This window comes from Thermobia domestica, chromosome 17 (assembly GCF_964235325.1).
Source record: "Thermobia domestica chromosome 17, izTheDome1.hap1.1, whole genome shotgun sequence".
Classification (NCBI taxonomy): Eukaryota; Metazoa; Arthropoda; class Insecta; order Zygentoma; family Lepismatidae; genus Thermobia; species Thermobia domestica.
The window spans coordinates 30223019-30242832 of record NC_137470.1 but is presented as its reverse complement, the minus strand read 5'-3'; the positions used below and the strand labels follow the sequence as shown (position 1 = coordinate 30242832).

The following is a 19814-nucleotide window of genomic DNA, read 5'->3' as shown; positions in this document are numbered from 1 at the left end:
CTTACAGACGTATTAAAAATATACGAAACTTACAAACACGTGTATATAATGAGTTTTTCTTATAAAGAATCACTATAAAACGTGATCATATCACCTTGAAACCATTTTATTGCACCACGACTCTTAACACAAGGACGACGTGGACCACTCAGATGTCCACAGTCGAGGTGTCTTAATTGTGCTCTTCGTTGTATGTTTTACACAACACTAAAACAGCTATTGTAGTGCGTAGAATAAATGACAGAGCACAAGGAAGACATCCCAGTTATCAACATGTGAGTGGTTCATGTCGTCCTTGTGTTGAAAGTCATGATGAAATAACTCGAGTATAAAGAAATCAGGTCTACTAAGCTAAAGTACATAATTACAAAAGGAAAGAAAATGCAAGACTGGACTAAGGTTTGAACCTGTAACTTCAACTTACCGTGTCGATGCATTAACCACTAGGCTACTCACTGTTTCCGAATAGTCATTCATTCTACCACTCCTGAAGTCAGTGCTCAAGCAACCAGACCGCATTGACTATACCGCAACTTGTGAAGTACTTGGGCAACCAGTGTCTATACTATAGAACCCCACTGGTGGTAAGATTTATACATGATAAATGGGGAAAATAACTTATTTTATATCATGTAAATATTTAATGCGATATACAATCATTTCTTTGAGTTATCGTATATAATAAAGAAATTATCCTTAAAATGATCAAAATTCCACCATCCTACATTACTTATAATTACATAAACCGAAAGCCAAATAAAGGAATGAACCTTTAAAAGAGACATAAAATCCTGTAGATTTATTGAGAATAATTACAGTAATAATGTATTAAATTTTACATTAAGTATACATTTGTAGTACACAATATATTTAATGTGAATACATAAACAAAAAGTCTATATTAATTTAAGTCTACTAATTGCATACCGTACATTATAATAGTTTGAAATGTATATACACCTCATCAGTGTATCAATTTTAACAAGTTTTATTTAACATTAAAAAAAAAAAAAAAAAAAAAAAAAAAAAAAAAAAAAAACCTAAACTTACTTTGTAAGAAAAGTTCGAACAGAGTTGCACCTTACAAACTCTTCCCCACACCCTAGTATTGTCGTTCAGAAGATGACTGTACCAATCACCGAAAACCAAGCAGCAGAATCATGCGTTTACTTACGTCCCCCCTCCCCTCAACACACACAAAATAAGTTAAACTATTTCTTGAAAAGTTCTCTGTCACCTTCATCTAAGAATATATTTAGCGATACGAAATAGGTATATTATACATTACTTTAGAATCTGAAGTGTGATTTAACTGCCATAAATTAAAACTAAGCATAATATACCCGCAAATTAGCTTAAATGAGTACCATACACATCACACGAAGCGAGCTACGCCAATAAAAAAATCACAGTCAATAAGAATTAATTAGATCTTCAGTCTATATTTTTAAATTGGTGTTATGTTGACGCTATGAACTTTGGGCTTCCTATACTAAATGTCTCTATGCCAAACACTCTATATCTAAAACGTTTTTCGTCGAATCTGCAAATTGAGCAAGCCGCGCGCTAATGATGGGAGGCTGATGATAGTTTATCACATAGGAAGACACTGAAATGCTAGGTGAGTCACAACACTTTCTTCCTTTTTCTGGGATTCATCCTTACTTACGGTCAAAGTTGGTACCGTCTATGTAGTACCTGTGTGCGGCGTACCTTGAAATCATCTCGGTTGATAGCCTCCAAACACAGTGGACTCCTAAAATAAACCAATTGTTGTAAAATTACTATTTGTAGCATGTGTGACAAAATTTAAAAACGAAAGATATCTCAGAATCAAGGTTAAGTCAAACGAAGCGTTTTATGCGGGTTTTTTATCTTACCTCAGGCTATCCAAAGTACTAAAACATTGTTTCCTATACTTTTGGAAGTTATATACTAAATATCTTAATAACTATCACTCAAATTTGGTACGCTGAATAAAGTTATAGTGTAAATATAGAATTGAAACTATAATCCAAACTTAAAATAATGATATTACAGAACACAATAAACTTAACTTAGGATGAAAATGGAAACTGTAGATGAATGAGTATTACTGAGCGAAGGAAGGAAAGTAACTCAGCTGGGTTACGAGTTTGACAGAGTTCATACACAGAAATCGTTCGGTGGTTTATATTTCCTGCTTCGACTTAAAAGATAAAGAAGATAAGCTCGCTTTAAAAAGAGTTAAAAAGAAAAAAACTTTTAAAAGATTTAATTTATTCTGAATTTTTGTTCAGTATTTGTAAATAAATAATGTAGAAAACCGACACAGTGCTTGCCCGCTGGACTCTGGTGCCCAAATCCCAACTCCGCTATATGCATGCCTGCCATAAAGTAATAGAGATATAAACTTTTTTAAAAAGTGCAGATTAAGCCTAGCTTAATATTTACATTTTTTTAACGATACCTACAGTATGGCGCTAAATTCATCGTACAAAAGCAGAGGAGTGTTTCCTGAGAGTAAAACAAACAAAGAAGTTCCAATAAACTTAGGGCGAGAAGCCCATCGTTCACGTGTTATAGGCTGCCGAAAACATGAAAAAATCAATTCTAAAGGTCCATAGCTCCAAAACTATGGGACCTACCAAAGTCGGGTCAAGACTTCACTTAGGAACTAATATGTGCTCTATCCAAAAATACATGTTTTAGAATCCTAAGGTACTCACGCAACAATTTTTAGGGAGGTAGTTGGAGAGTAATTTATATCATAGACCCGTAGTCAAACTCCCTCTATAAACATTGTTGTGGAAGCACCTTAGGATTCTGAAACACACATTTTTGGATAGGGAAGTCTTGACCGGACCAAGGTAGGTCCCATAGTTTTGGAGCTATGAACCTTTAAAGTTCATTTTTTCATGATTTCAGCAGCCTATAACACATAAACGATGGAGTTTCCGCCCTATGTTTATTGGATTTTTTTTTTAACTCTCAGGAATCACCCCTCTGCTTTTGTACACCGAATTTAGCGCCATACTGTATAAATTAATAAGGTAGATGTATATGTGGTCCTTCTCACTATGCTCACTTATAGATATATCTTAAAGGCTAGTGATAAATAACACCAGCCCTCTGCTCCTATACCACCCTGTGATACCGGAGCAGGACGTTTGGACGCAAAGCCGTATATCTAAATAGGTTAATCTACTTAAATGGGTTATAATGTACTTCAAAAATAGAAACCGGATGATTACGTACTAAAAGCCTTAAAAATAGGCATTAATATCACTAAAACTCAAAAAATAACTGCACAACCTAAAATTAAGAAGTTCGGAAAGGTTAAATTTGATCCACATTTTCTTTAAAATGCCATGGCAAACAGTCACTGAAAGTCTCAGTTGCAACAAATGCTTAATTTAGTTTTTTTTTTTTTTTTTTTTTTTGCATAGTGCAGAAAAAAATGGGTCTAATTATTTTGTTTTTAGAATGATATATCCTAATTTCAGGAAAATCGGACACAATGACCTGCAGAAATTTTTTTCAGCATGAATCTATATTGGGCTAAAATAAAATTTGCTGTAGGCATCCTACAACACCCCAAAGTAAACTTCTGAAGTTATCTTTACAATATCTCTAACGTAAAGGATATTCATAACTTCATAGCAATTCATTACACTGCATTACTGCTTATTACTACGTATTTGCAACACAGATAATTGGAAAGGAAACAACAGTGAAATCTAATATACCTATTGAATAATTTGCTTTGTCTTATGTTACAATTACCATGACATTAACATTCCATGACGGAATTATGGGCCAAATCCAGCATTATTCTGCAATGTCAACAGTTTCAAAATTCTGTACGCGAATTCTTTTATCAGCTTGAATATATTTTCTTCTTTCAGTTCAGTTGATTTTGAGTTTAACGTCCCGTGAACAGCGAGGCTATACAAAACGTGAACCTACTGATTAACGTGGAATCCGAACCACGACGTGAGCTCTCGTCGGGAATTTTCTTCTTTTCTTGGGCGGATCGTCTTTTTGAAGCATTGTCTCGTGTCCTGCTTCTCATTTTTCCTTCGAAATGCATCAATAAAGCGCCAAATCAACCAATGTTGTTCCTTTACGTTCGATATATTATAAAGAACAGAAGTTTGTTTATTTTGGGGTGTCATTGGCTGCCTACAGTAAATTCTATTTGACCCATTCTTCCTATTTAAATGTATCGTTAGTGCCTATTTCTATGAAAATTTATTAATATTATAGTGTCAAACTTTCTATCAATACAATAGTCTCAACTATATGGTTTAATGGGCATATCGAATAATAATAATAAAACATTCAATAAATACTCACTTCCTGAACTACCCAATACATAGCATAAAGAACAGCTATGTTCATTCCAAAACCAGCTCGTAATCATTTTTTCTGATCTCTCGGAACAGGTCAGTGCTTAATAAACATTTCTTACGTTATGTACCTTTTTTTTAAATAATCTATTATAGAAAAATAAAATGCAAAAAATTAAAATATGTACAGTATTTTACAAATTTTAAGTCACATCTTTATAGTAACTAAAAATTAATGAGAAATGTACATTGTTTTTAACTTAAATTAGATATCTGAGTTCAATTGAGGCAAAAATAAATAAATAATAAAATTGTACCATCGCCATCTCAGATATTGTTCAAACTTTTTTTTAATAGGAACTAGACATGTTTTTAAAGGGCCTTTTTTTTTGTCGAAAAAAAAATTCCCACCAAGTAATGGGCCATCAAGGACGGGGAGTACAATTCATGAATTGTAGAAAAAGTGGAAAATGGTCAAATTCGGAGCCTCACAATTCAGCAATGGAGACATGTAGAGTTATAATTCTTGTTGTGGTATGTACATAGGGATATGAATAAACTATATTTTATTATAGTTTGGTTTGCGCATGCGTATCTTTAAGTACATAAATTAACAAATGAACGTAAGTTTATGTGAAAAGTCGAAGTTTATGCTTTTTTCGAGCACTTCCGGTTCGAATTTTAAATTCTGTTTTCACGGTTGGTAAGACCTAGTTACCCGCTCCTCCCCCCCCCCAAAAAAAAAGTATCGCTTCTGTATGCAACCGTTTTATCGCAAAAAATTCGAGCAATCGTCAAATTTTCAAAAATCGTCATTTTCTCGAAAACATCATAATTTCAAATTCTTAAATTTTGTCAGATGGTTCAACTGTACATGAATAATAAACACACCAAATAGCATTCTCGACCAATGCTTCATGAATGAACTACAGCCTTTTTAAGTTAGCGAACTTTCGTTAACTTTGAAGGCACAGTTTGCAACAATGAAAGTGGAAAAAAATGCTACCGCAAAGCACCGTGTAAAATTTCAAGATAAAAATTCTATTTTACTGCATGTGGACTTCGCTTAAATTAAACTGTTATTCTGCAAAGGGAAGTGCAGAGTGATCACTGGAGAAACGAGCAAATCTCCTTTACGGGAGAGATATATGATTATGAAACAACTGACAGTTTTGCCGTAATAAGCGATGACAAAACACACGATTCGGCTCGTACTCATAGCCATGAATAAGATTCTAAAAATACTCGAAGAAAAGCGAAAATATGCGTTATAGAAAAAGGTTCGAGTACGTGAAAATAAGTGTCTACAATTTAATAAACCGTTTCAGTGATTTCTGATGGTGCTGCATTCCACTTTAAAAATTGCTTTCAGATGTCCAAGATGAAGACAGGTCCGATAAAGCAGTTGCTTTTCAGTGAAACCGGCCGTGGTAAAGGTCTCTCCGACGTATTGGGGAGAGGGGGGATAAGAATGTGGCAACACGGGAAGACGAAAAACAGATTCACAGTATTAAACCAGCAGAAAAATTCGTGAGTATAGTGCAAGTACCAACTCCGGGTATTACTCTCGTCTTGTTGCCAAAAACCGAATTCGACAATTAAAAAAAAAAAAAAAAAGTGGGAAAGTGTGCGACCGGTAACCGGTATTTACCGAAGTCATCTTTGGCTTTTATGGCAGTAACGGGTTACTATGGACTAACTTCATGCTTTCCCCAAAATCGAGCTTCTCCAATTCAAAGTGTAGATTTAAGAAATTTGCAAAAATTAACTTTTGTTACATACATATATAATAACCAGTGATGGATAGCAGAAATATTATCAATAAATCAAATATTACATGAAATTGCAGTGTTCTTTGTGTTTCCAGGAGGCGCGGTGGCTCAGTGGTAGAGCGTTCACCTCCGGTGCTTGGGGTCCTTGGTTCGATCCTAGCTCGCGCCGTGTGGACTTTGTGGTGGACAAACACCGTGCTGGTGGGTTTTTCGGGGTTCTCCTGTTTCCTCCCACTTTCTTCATTCCGCCATTTCACTCATTTCTCATAATCACTGTCTCCTTTAGCCTAACCGGCATAAACGTGGGACGTAAAACTCCCAAGATTTCATTTCATTATTTTTTCTTTGTTTCCACATGCACCTTCAACAGGGTACAGGTTTCCAGAAGAGAATAAGAGAAGAGAATATGAGTGTTTTGTGACTATCGACAACGTGCTACGAGTTGTGAGTGCACCTACACCTATTGGAGCATCTGCCATGGTTACATGCTATTAGCGAAGAAGACACTAAGTAAGCAAATAATTACTTCAGAGTGGAAAAAATCAGTGAAACTTTGTTTCGTAATCGTAATTTACACCTCAGGTTACATCGGTTTAAGAAAACGGAGAAGGGGAGGCTCATCTTATTATTTGAGAGAGCCTTTTTGATCAAAATAATAAAAAGGAGCCAGGAGAAACTTTTATTCTTTATTTAATGAATGTGAACCACAAACATCATCAAATTGTTGCACTTTCATTGTTTTCAGTGTTGTCAACGGTGATATTGAAGTTAATGAAACTTCGCTAACTTCAAGAGGCTGTAGTTCATTCATGAAGCATTGGTCGACAATGCTATTTGGGGTGTTTATTATTCATGTGAAGTTGAACAATTTGACAACATTTCAGGATTTTAAATTATGGTGATTTCGAGAAAGGTGATTTTTGAAAATTTGACGGTTTCTCGAATTTTTTTTTGCGACAAGACGGTTGCACACACAAGCAATACAATTTTTTTTTCGAGAAGCGCGTAACTAGGTCTTACCAACCGTAAAATAGAATTTTAAAATTCGAACCGGAAGTGCTCGACGCAAACTTCGACTTTAGAGATAAACTTACGTTCATTTGTTAATTTATGTACCAAAAGATACGCATGCGCAAACCAAACTATAATAAAATATATTTTATTTATATCCCTATGTACACTCATGTCCAAAATGATTGTCGCATATCTATAACTGTCTTCTTGTAAGAATATAATTTGATAATGATTTTGCAGGGTACTATTAATATTGATACTACATGTATAATCGGGAAATGTGTATTCGTAGTAAATTTCAGAAGAAAAGAATTACAAACACGAAAATTAGAATGAGTAAAACAAAATGTTGCTAAATGGACAAGAAAGTTTTATTTTCGTTTTATTGTTCTTATTTACTGCTCTTTTGACATGAAATTTGCCACATACATCGTCTTTCCCGATTATACACATACTAACATTATAAGAAATACCGGACAAATTCGTTATCAAATTATATTCCTACAACAACATATTTATAGACATGCGACAATAATTTTTGTCATGAGTGTACATACCACAACAAGAATTATAACTATCTGTCTCCATAGCTGAATGATGAGGCTACGAAGTTTACCATTTTCCACGTCCTCTAAAATTCGTAAATTGAACTTCCCGTTTTGATGGCCCATTACTTGGCGGGAAAATCTTATCCGACAACAAAAAATACGGGTCATTTAAAAAACATGTCTAGTTGCTATAAAAAAAAGTTTCAACAATATCTGAGATGGTGATGGTACTTTTTTTGGCTGAGTTGAAATGGAAGGCGCAAACCATTATTTATGTTATTTATATGTTGATTCATTTTGCAATAGCAATCTACACGTAAATATATATCGGAACCTTATATCTATTATAATATTTATCATAGGTAGAAATACGTAATACGTAATGCATAGTACTCCGTAAGAAAGCTATTATGAACTCACGGCATTATGTAAAGTGATGATGCAGAACCACAGGAGTGAAGTAAAGCTCTATTAGATGTAAGGCATAGTTGTATGGGTTATAAAATTTTTACACTACCCTCGGTTACGTGCATATCAACCGTCCCTGACATGACCGCTCCATACGGAAGCACACCAAGCTCATCCTGCTACGCCCTTGTGCTCACTCTGTTAATAATATTCGTGCTTTTCAGTGGCTATCTAGCACTGGTTGGTTCGTATTTTTCACACTGTCGTTCTATCATTGCTTTTTTTCATGGTAATCTTTACTTTCAATTTTCAATACATATATTTGCGCCTGATTTACATAAGAGTTGTACTTCTGCACTTCTGAAGCACAGAGTTAAGTTGTTCTAAAGGAGAAAATACTTTCGGAAAGAAGAACAGGTTACAAATACAAAACATACCTAAAATATAAAAGCTTACTCTTTTCTTTATCATAGCACTATTGTATTCTAGATTCCTCGCCCAACTAAATGAGGATTTCACTTACGAAGTATCAATAACACTAAAACTGTATTCTGTAACCATAGCCGCCCGCTGCAGGGAGCACTTGCTTTAGCAATGGATTTTCCTAATTAGTATTAAAATATGCTAAATTTTTTTATTCACACACAACAGTTAGTGAAGTTAGCAGTGAGTTGCAATAATTGTTTTTTTTTTTTTTTTACATTAAATATTATGTGGTTCTACGTATTTGTATCTGCGTCTTTGCTTGTATGTCGGTCATTTTGCCCACTTCCCCCTGTAAAAAAATCCTGTGGGAGTTACTATGTCTACATTTCCCTTTAAAATTCGCTTATATACTACATATACATCTATATAGCAACTAATTTTTAATAAAGATGAATATATTTATGATTACGCCAACCACACGATTAAATTAATCGAGAGCCGTAATTAGTATACACTACTTTAATTGGTTAGTGCATCACATACACGACAATGACAACTAGCATATCTGAGGATGTTTCATACTGTGACCAGAAAAATTTTCTTCGAAATATCCCATGCTGCAGCTAATTTAATATTATATAAGAATTTCGATACTCGAAAAGAAAGATCAATTGAGACGTGTTAATTTATCCTGAATAACTGAGTCCTGCAACCAAGGAAGAGGGGTTAAAATAACTAATTGTCTATAACAGCCCAAGTACCGGCAATAAGTGCAATGAGCAATTACAAAGACGAGACGGCTATTTTTACCGCAAAACTGTACAGCTGTTATTCCTTTTGCTTAATGTAACCAAGTTGGTTAACACCTTTTGACAATTTTCTTGGTAACTAAAGGTCAGAAGGTATAGCGTCATTGGCTTCCCGCACTTGGACCTGCTCGTCACTGGGGGTGTGGTAAGAGGATAGCAAATCACCAGCCACCATTCACTGCGCTCACCGAGCCACGAGTAAACAAGCTGGCAACTCCCCATAAACGTCATTACAACTTTTCACGGGTAAGCAACGACGTTATACCTTCCGTAATATAGTAATCCAGGAAAAGGCAAAGTGTAGTTTCACTGAGTACTACTCGGTTACTATTCGGCTACACGACTTCTAGCGTAGTTTTAACCGAAATTCGACTATCAGCAGCTAAGTTATAATTTAATTCTTACTCTGCACACGAAAAGAAAAGAAAAAAAAAAGTTCATATGGACCCGTGGTCAAACGTCTATAGTTACAGGCTGCCGAAAACGTGCGAAAAGGAAATTTAGAGGTCCAGAGTTCCACTACTGTGAGACCGATCCCAGTCGAGTCAACACATTACTTAAGAGCTAGTACGTGCCCTATCCAAATATCCATATTTCAGAATCTTGCCGCACTTACACATTAATTTTTATAGAGCCAGTTGAGGAATACTCAGAAAAGTTGAAGTGCTCATAAACTGTCCATTGATACGCAAACACCGCAGAATTCTGAAACATGGGTATCTGAATAGGGCACATACTAGTTCTTAAGTGATGTCTTCCTTGACTGCGCTCGGTCCCACACTGAAGCTATAGATTTTTAAAGTTTATTTTCTTATGTCTTCGAGAGCCTATAGCTTCGAAAGTATGGACTTTTTCACCACAGGTCCATATTAACTATTCCTTTGCTCTGATGTGACAAATCACCTCTGTAGGTTTGATGCTTTAATTTTTTTTACACCCTATATATATAACAGGGTTGGCTGGTTTAAACCAAAAGACGAAAAATGTTCGTAAAAGTGTAAGTGTTTGTAAAATCTTGATGAACACACATTTGTGGGTTATCACGTTTCACTCCCATATATTATTCGTGTTATATTCAGACCTGAATTCCCCATTCATTACTCAAAAAGATTATACTACAAAAGCAATTTTTTTTTTTTTTTTTTTTAAGTTTATAAATGTTTGTGATTTTTTGTAGTTGTTATTATTGTTATGTAATTGCAATCAAAGAAAAATTCTAAATATTGTTTCGTTTCAATGTTTACTATTGATAAAATACTTCGAAATGCCGTACTTTGTGTGTGTGTGTGGGGGGGGGGGTCATGCAGACCCCACGAGAGGCATTTAGTGAAATGAGAACTATTTTTGGTATCTATTTATGTATAAATGAGTCCGAGCCAAAGTGGACTCAAATAATTCGTATCTTTTTCACTTTTCTTACTGATATGCAAATTAAGTCGTCGTTTTTCTTTAATTTGGACCAATAAAAGTCATTGTTAACTAACTTGAACTAAGTTAGTTCTGTACTCCGTAGTACTTAGAAATTGTCCATATGTAATTCTCTATAATAGTTTTACTTGTGCAACTGTTTATCTTTTTGCTCTTCCGAAATTACTCTTGACAATTATATCAAGAAGCATGTAAAGATCAGTTCAACATATTTTTATCAGGATTCCTTCGTGAGTGAGTCGGCAGACGTATCGCATTTGTGGCCAATTAGTCCTGGTTCCCAGTTCAAATGGAGGACAATTTCTCTCGGATGTAACTCGAGAAGCGGTTTTTATTCCGCTTTAAGCTTATGTGACCCCTTCCAGCATAACCCAGTTGTTGCACAATAACATCAGGATGAAAAAAAAACTTATTTCTGTCCATATATGATATGAATATATAGAGCAAATTATTTAAACCAAACAAACCTGGTTTAAACCAAAAAACCGTTTTTTTTTCAATAAAAACCATGTTTTTGCCAACCCTGATATATGCTAATATAAAGAAACGTGGAGAAAGTTATATTGTTTACTGTAACGGTTAGTGACATAACCAAGAAGGCAGCAATCTTCTAGAACACAGGAACGTCTTCCCATTTAGCTGTAATAAAAACAGAAAACAACGTGCCCTGCGGGGCACTAACCCGTCTCCACTCGCTAACGCTCACTCGGCATTATTATGTGAATTAAATGTAAAACTTTGGTAAAGAAAGAAACCAATTATTACACTTTTAGCCAAAGCTCACGCTCACGCCTCAAGCTGCGGCTCACGCTCATCACGTTGTTCATCATAAACTCACATACTCTAGGATCGAACTAGGTGCATTGAGAGATCTACTATTTAATACCGTGCCTACAGTCCCTCCACCCCCCAATTTCACACTCAGTTGAATAAACTGTGTCTGTGTGACGTAATTAACTGACAAATTTCACTTGTTCTAATACAAAAAGAAGAAATGAATATCGTAATCTGAAAATACATAGTACTGCCCGCTGATCTAGTTACTAGTGTGTGTGCATTTCGGGCACGTAGTCTCACGTTCGATTCCCTGCGGGAGAGTACAAAAATGTAATTTCTTAATTATTTACGTTCATTCTTCATCCATCTCGTTTAGCATAAAGAGTATAACTATGGAACGTTATCTGAACATACATAGTTCACTCACCTTTTCTCTATCATGATCCCTTTCTATTTTTAGAGCTTGTCTTTCTTGCTTCAACTTACATTCCATTTCTTCTTTCGACGTCTTAAGATCCCTCATGTTGCATTCCAGCACTTTGTTCCTCGCATGACAACTAGCTAGTTCCATTTCCGCTGCTTCTAACCTTTCAGCTAAAACTGAAAATATAATAATAAAAATAAATATTATCATTTTCCTAAATTTGCTTTCTGTATAAATATGTAAGAATTCTCAAGGAAGTATTGTGACCTGCTTACCCAACGCACCAGAAGTAAGCATTCTACAAATGAACCACCGTGATCCCCACGTCTTCTTTAGACTACATGGCATAAGCGTTAAGATATAAAACAAACGTTTCATTTGAAGTTTTACAACCCCAAGCAATAAAATTATTTCCGCCAGTTGAAGAAAGACACACGCCGCATTTTCATTTTAACTTTTATGATCATTAACATAGAACAAATAAACAAATGCCGATCGAGTCGAATTGTAGAAGATTCACTACGCTCGTTTCTATAATTAAAAACTAAAACCACGATGCGTAACTAGATCAAACACAACAATAATTTGTCATCACTTATCATATATATATTTAAAAAAATAAAAAGAACAGCCCGTTCTGCATTGTTACTACGCCTATATCTGTATTTTGACTTGCTAATTTTATTCAGCATAATAACAGAACTCAAAGTGAAAGACAATATACGCCAGATAACAAGTAAAAGTATAAAGTACTGTCCTAGCTCCACATACTCAAATTCACTACATTTCAAATCTTTGATCAGTAAATTCAGTCTCAGCAACTAAAGTATTTCTTACGGGAAGAGTTATATTACTGGACGAAAGACACTTTAGGAAGGCTTACTTGTTACGGGTGTAAATACGCGTTCGAAGGAATGCCATTGAAACGGTTGTGATATAAACACCAACCAACATGGGTATGGGGTTGCCACTAAAAACTACAAATGCTACATAACCGAGTCAGGACACAAGCGCAACAAGGAATGGGGCAGCGTGAAGTTGCGTCCGTAAGGAATAAGTGCGTCAGCGAGGGTGCGTATGCGCGTAAGCTAATGATTATGTAAAGACTAAAATCATCATATATTGTTATTAATTACCAGGGTTGGCCAAAACCATGGTTTTTATTGAAAAAAAAAACTTTTGGGGGGGGGGAGGTTTAAACTTTTTTTTGTTTGTTTAAACCAGTTTTTTGGTTTAAATAATTTACTCTATGTATTCATATTAAATATGGACAGAAATTAGTTTGTTTCCCCTTGGTGTTATTATGCAACAACAAGGTTATGCTGGAAGGGGTCACAAGCTTAAAGCGGAATCCAAACCGCTTCTCGACTTACATCCAAGAGAAATTGTCCATTTGGACACGAAACCGGGACTAATTGGTCACAAATGCGATTGCCGACTCACTCACGAAGGACTTCTGATAAAAATACGTTGTACTGATCTTTACATGATCCTACTTGTTAATATAATTGTCAAGAGTAATTTCAGAAGGACAAAAAGACAAACAGTTACACAAGTAAAAACATTATACCTAGAATTATATATAAATCGGGAAACTCCCGCCTTAGCCATTAGGAAAATCCTGTTATTACTTTACATGTATCTGTATGTAAAATTTTAAGGTCAACGGATCATAATCACTACGCTAAAATTGAGGTATTAAATTACAAATTTGGTATGTATATATCATTCAATAAAATTAAAACCAAGTCAAATCTAAGCTGATGTTGGAAGCTACGTAGGCACTTGATAAATTTGGCAATTTCTATCAATATATTTAAGCAACCTTGGCTTCTTTATAAAACAACAGGCATTCATTCAAGTAGAAATATATCATTTGGTTTCATTTCGTATGTTTAGGCTTAACATCCTTATGAAATACCAAGTTTATCACGGAGAGGACTCCTGCTTAGAGAGACACCTCGAATCGCTACTTGCTTTACACTTGAAAGATGGGTTGTGGTTCGACGGTCGTGGTCCTGCTTAAAGGGTGGAAAGTAGATAAATGTAATGCGGATGGTTTGATATGTGGAAACGTCACCATGAAGTTCACACGATTTAAAGCATTTTTCGTTTTTTTTTGGTTAAACCAGTTGGTTTTTTTGAAAAAATAACAGCTGGTTTAAACCAGCCAACCCTGTTAATTACACACTGCTCTCCTGAAATAAAAGTAGTACTCCATTGGTAAATTTTGCAAATCTATACGGACCTAAAATAGTACATTCCCACGTAAATGTAAACTAAAACAAATACATTACAATACAAATTAAAATCAAGTTGTATAACCTCTACTGTTACAAAAAATACATCCGCTCGTTCTGCCATAAATTACTACAGCGCTCATCCCGGAAAGTTAAAATTTGACTCTGTTCAAGAATGTATATAAGTAATCAAAATATAAGGAATGTGAATATGGATGAAATAATCAGATGAAAATCGTAATCTGACGTGTAAGTTTTAAAACGTAATTCAAAGCAGGGTGTAAAAAAATCATGATTTTTTTTTAAAAAATCATTTTTGATGTTTTTTTTTTTTATTTAAATCAAATCTTTCTCCTCGCATAATACAACTCGCGAACTGGAGAAAAAGCATTACAAATTAGTATTAAATGCCAATTATGCCATTTAAGTGAAAGTATTGAGGTTGAATTTTGAATTAATCCCCAATCGTTAACATATATCAATCCCAAACAATGTTTCTTAGCTTTAAATTATGGCTTTTTTTTTTTGGTAAATTATAGACTTTCAGTCAAGCATCATCCCTATTTATCCTAGGATGATGGTTCATACCTCATTCTCTTCAGAATAGAACAGCCTTTAAAACGGTAACACTCACATTTTCCCTATCATGTCCCTGAAGCGGAAAATTTTGAAAAATGTCGGGATTTTTTCTGATTTTTTTTTCAAGTTTTGATCCCCTCTGGACTCCCTTGTGTTAACGCACAGATCTCAAAATCAACTGTTAAATACTAAGGGTGTACTAAATGTGTGTATAAAATTTCAAGCTTCTATCTTGAATAATAAGGGCGGGAAAAATATTTAACAATGAGCTAAGAACATCCTCACCATACCCCAGATGACACGGATGTAATATAAAAATTTCCTCTTATTTATCCTAGAATAAAACAGTTTCAAACGGTACCATTCAAATGTGTCCATCGTGTAGGCTATCTGGGGCTGGAAAATCACGAAAAAACGGATTTTCTGTTAAGAAATATCCCCTTTTTTTTTTTACTTTTCAGCCCTCAGTACCGCCTGTGTTTAAAGGCAACAATCTGAAACAAATCTGAAAAATACTAAGGGGTGAAGTGAATGAGTGTCCAAAATTTCAAACTTCTAGATACAAAAGTAAGCCCGCAAAAAATATCCCCGAATACCCCAGATTTCCGTATAAAACATGATCTCAGGTAACAGTTTACTGAAACATCCCTATTTATCCTAAGATCATGGTTCGTACATCATTCTCTTCGGAACAGAACAGCGTTTCAGATGGTACCATTCATATGTCTCCATCTTAGGCGGGGAAATCGCGAAGAAAGCTATTTTTTGTTAAAAATATATATATACATGTATATATATTTTTTTTTTTACATTTTCGCCCCTCTGGATCCCCCTGTTTTCACGCAGAGATCTGAAATCATCTGAAAAATACTAAGAGTGCACTGAACGAGTGTGCAGAATTTCAGTATTCTGAATGCAAAATGTAGGCCCGCCAAAAAATAATAAAAATAGGCACAAAATTATTTTTTTTTAATTTATGACGTCCTCACATCCTATGTCTCGACGCAGAGAGAAGTGAAAGCATATGTAACGTGCTCTACAATTCCTTCAATCTTGAAAAAACGAAGTAAAAAGCTTTATTGGTACTTTTTTAATCGAATAATAAAGATTTTATCCTATCACCTAAAAATAGGTAATATAATTTAAAAGTTAAGGAAACAGTACAGCAACGCTTATTAAAGTGACACTTTTTTCCTCAAAAGTCACTGATATTTGGCAGGGGCATATTTTAAAGGAAATTGTAACTAGCTTGCGGCACGAAATACATAAATTTTGCCTCAAGTTATAAAGTCTAAACAAAACAACAACAAAACAAACAAAAAAAAAATCGGAGAGGGATAGGACACTTCTAAATACGCCGTATTATCTGGGAACAAATATATAGACGCGTACACAAAAGAATCTTCGTCTTAAATGTCGATGGTGATTTCCCCGTTGGAATAGCTAACGATTTACAATATAAACCCTATGTTACGAAGAGAAGAAAACAGGATTGCCCTGTTACCCGTTCAAAACGGGATTTTCCCTAATCATCCTCTGCATGACACTTGTTTTCAAAGCTGTACATACTGTACATTTGAGTCTTATTGTATTATGATTATTATCTTCCATAAAATCGGAATAACAGAACAGAAACGGGACTTTACTTATTTTCACTTTAAATTATTTCGGAATTTGATTTAAATCAACGATTTTTATTTAAAAAATCAAGTAATTTAAATCTTGATTTAAATCAATCCACCCTGATTCAAAGTATACGCTTGTATTTACATACTGCACAAAGCCACCACCATGAACTCAAGTTATGAAGGCAATGTTCCAGTAAAAGACAACTTCTTAATTGCTTCTTATATGCGAGAATAAACCATTAAAATGTACAGGAGAAATATGTAAATTGTTCTATTTTTCAATATCACTCTTTACTCGCAGTCGCACCTACACTTTGCTGCCTCCTCTACCTTTACCGTTCTGATTCAGACAGCACTAGTGCTTGCTAGTTCCCACATAGCACGGGTCATTTTGAACTGTAGCATGGTGTATATCCGAACTCTACGACACTATATTTATTCGCACAAAGCTAAAGCCTTCCTAGACTGAATCTGCTTCGAGAAATGTAGCTCTTCACTTTGAAAATACTCTCTAAGCTAGTAAACAGTGAATTTTCCGATTAAAGAAGTTAACATAAATATTGGCAGTATCTGACCTAAAATAGAATAGCGCAGTATACGTTAATACATTACTGCTGCTGTATTCTGACAACTCATCTCCACTTTGGGTTAGTTTATCAACCTTTAAAAGCTAATAGTATACAACAGCTCCTCATCGTGTTCCGTACTCGAGGATAGTTCTTACTCTTGCACCACGTACAGAAATGGTGGTATGTCATGTACAAGTGGTAATAGAACACATAAGAAACCCAGATCATGTTGTACTCACACTGGAATATGCAGTATGAGTACACCGTGATCTGCGTTTCTTATGTGTGTTATTACAACTTCTACATGAAATACCATCACGTTTGTACGTAATGCAACAGTAAGAACTATCCACGAGCACAAGACATGCAATATGCGTTCAAGTCCCTTCTCCCCCCCCCCCCCACACACATAGTGAAATATAAAGTACAAGGGCAGTACAGAGGCGCACATAAAGTGCACCGTACTCGAGGATAGTTCAAACTCTTGCACCACGTGTAGAAATGGTGGTATGTCATGTACAAGTTTCAGTCGATAAGTAAATGAAAATCGCTTTGTTACCCCATTTTCAAGTTCCTAGGTCCTCAATGAATAATCCGTAAAATACTGAACTTCGTGAGTCCTCGGAAAATGATGAGGACCTGTTGTATACTATATCCCAGATTTATTCTGTACATTACGATTAATTTTATTCTCGCCTTATGTAATTGACCCCACATTTTATTACCCAAGCCTGGCCCTTACAATCAGGAACCTCAAATTAGAACAGAAAAGACGGTGCAGTTTTACTATACGGATCCACACATTGTAAAATGTACAGAAAAATTTTGGAAAGTGTTTAATTTGCCCATTTTATGTTGAGAACAGAACCCAACGAATCCCTGGGGGGGGGGGAGCTTCTAACCTTTCTACTGCTACTCCTACTACTGCATGCACTATGGATCCGGATAGTAAAACTGTACGGAATAGACTAATCGGCAAATCTTTAGTTTAGGCAAGGCAGTGACAGGAACTGATTGCATTAAGTACAAGGGCAATATTGTAGTAAATTAAAGAACCCTTATTACTGCCTTTTTAAGGTCGTACATAGTCTATGAATAATCCCTAGCAACAGAAAGGAACCAATGAGACCTGTGAATAATACTAACAGTGACGGGATATCACTGCCTTGCCCAAAGTAAAGAGTTACCGACTAATCTATAGTTTGCTTTCTCAGACTCATTGCAACTCATTTCAGTTTACATTAACTTTACACTTTATGCTCACAAGATACTTTATCGAAAATATCTCCAACGTCGATATCTACCTTCCTCTGCTGATGGTTCTTCCTTTTTCTTTTTCTGTAATTGTCTTTGGCCATCACTATCCCCTTTCCTTTTATTTAAGAGGTCGAATGTGTCGTCAAAATTTAGCTTTGTGGCTATAGGTCTATTCAGAAAAGTATTTTCAGTACCTACGTAGCTTCTGAATAGATCCATTAACTTCCCTATAGATCTCGTATCAGAAGTCGGAGAATACATGATTCCTTCTTTTAGATAACTCTTCGCTTCACACAACTTAACGTGATAGTATTTAAGCTTCATACATTATTTTCCTGTACTTTACTTCGCCGGATAATAATTGGTACAGTATAAATCCTGCATATCACTGAGAATAAAATTTTTAAAATTTGAAAAAATTCACACTCACGACACAAAAACATACGAAAATTCCAATGATGCCAGGCCGGCAAGGAACATTCCTTTATATTGTATCTCAATCTCCACTAATAATTAAATTCGTATTTCAGGATCAGCCCATGTTTCAACTGAAAATATCACAGCATACATAAATAGCCCATTTTATGTCGTGAACAGAACTATACCAACCTCTGCGTGACTTCTAAGCCGGCCAAATGAAACACTACTTTTGCGTTGCATTAACGCAAATCGGTATGAAAAGTGGCTCCAAGACTAAACGTCCTATGGAGAGTCAATTTGGAACCTATTTTGTTTTCTATATCATGTATGTAAAACATTTTTAGTATTGCTTCCAAAATATTTTCTCTCTCAACATTAAAAACATATTACATTACATTCAACACAATATTTCTAGTACAATTTGTGAAAATTTTCGCTACATTATTTTCCTGCTATCGTTCTAAAAATGTATTTCCTGTACTTCATAAAATGTTTTCCAAACATTTTTTGAAAATGTTTCTGGTAAATATTTGGAATACTTCTCAGATATAACAAGGAATATATTTTCTCCAGTAACGAAAGAGTATATTCTGAAAACAATGTAAAAATGTTTCTATAATATATCAGAAAATGTGGTTCACTAAAAACACAATATATTTTCCAAAACATAACGGAAAACATTTTCTATTCATTTTTAATATATTTTCCTTTCCCTGTTTTAAAGTTTTATATTCAAAATTCGATAAAATATTCTGGAAATAATACTAAAATATTGGTCGGAAATGCTTCATTTAAGTTATATGAGAAGATTACCAAAATACTTTTGTAAAAAATTAAGTAAACCTTTTTAAAACATTTCTGAAAAATATTTCTTATATTACGAAAAAAATATTTTCAAAATATTCTAAACGTTTTTAAAAATATATATTCAATATGTTTTCTCGTAAAAATAGAAAATATTGCTAATAACGTATTAGAAAACATTTTTTAAATATATAGAATATATTACATTTCATTGTTTTCCGTATCATATATGGAAAACATTTTTAGTATCATTTCCCCTCTCAACAGTGAAAACATATTACATTACATCCAACACAATATTTCTAGTACAATTTGTGTATTTTTTCTTACATTATTTTCCTGCTAATGTTCTAAAAATATACTTTCTGTATTTCATAAAA

General features: G+C 34.6%; 1 protein-coding gene across 2 annotated transcripts; it reads right to left on the bottom strand.

The window, feature by feature from the left end:
* Positions 1–767: 767 nt before the first annotated feature.
* Positions 768–19220, bottom strand: LOC145674641 (uncharacterized). Of its 2 annotated transcripts, XR_014129005.1 has the most exons (4): positions 18258–19201; positions 11941–12113; positions 4339–4478; positions 776–1756 (listed from the first exon to the last, which is right to left on the bottom strand). XR_014129005.1 is itself a non-coding variant. In XM_081744859.1 (3 exons), the coding sequence occupies exons 1-3, from the start codon at positions 18532–18534 to the stop codon at positions 1721–1723; spliced, it is 486 nt and encodes a 161-aa protein (XP_081600985.1). In that variant the 5' UTR covers positions 18535–19220; the 3' UTR covers positions 768–1720. The 2 variants fall into 2 exon arrangements, 1 of the variants encoding a protein (XP_081600985.1); XM_081744859.1 differs by lacking the exon at positions 4339–4478 and having other exon boundaries at positions 768–1756; positions 18258–19220.
* Positions 19221–19814: the final 594 nt, after the last annotated feature.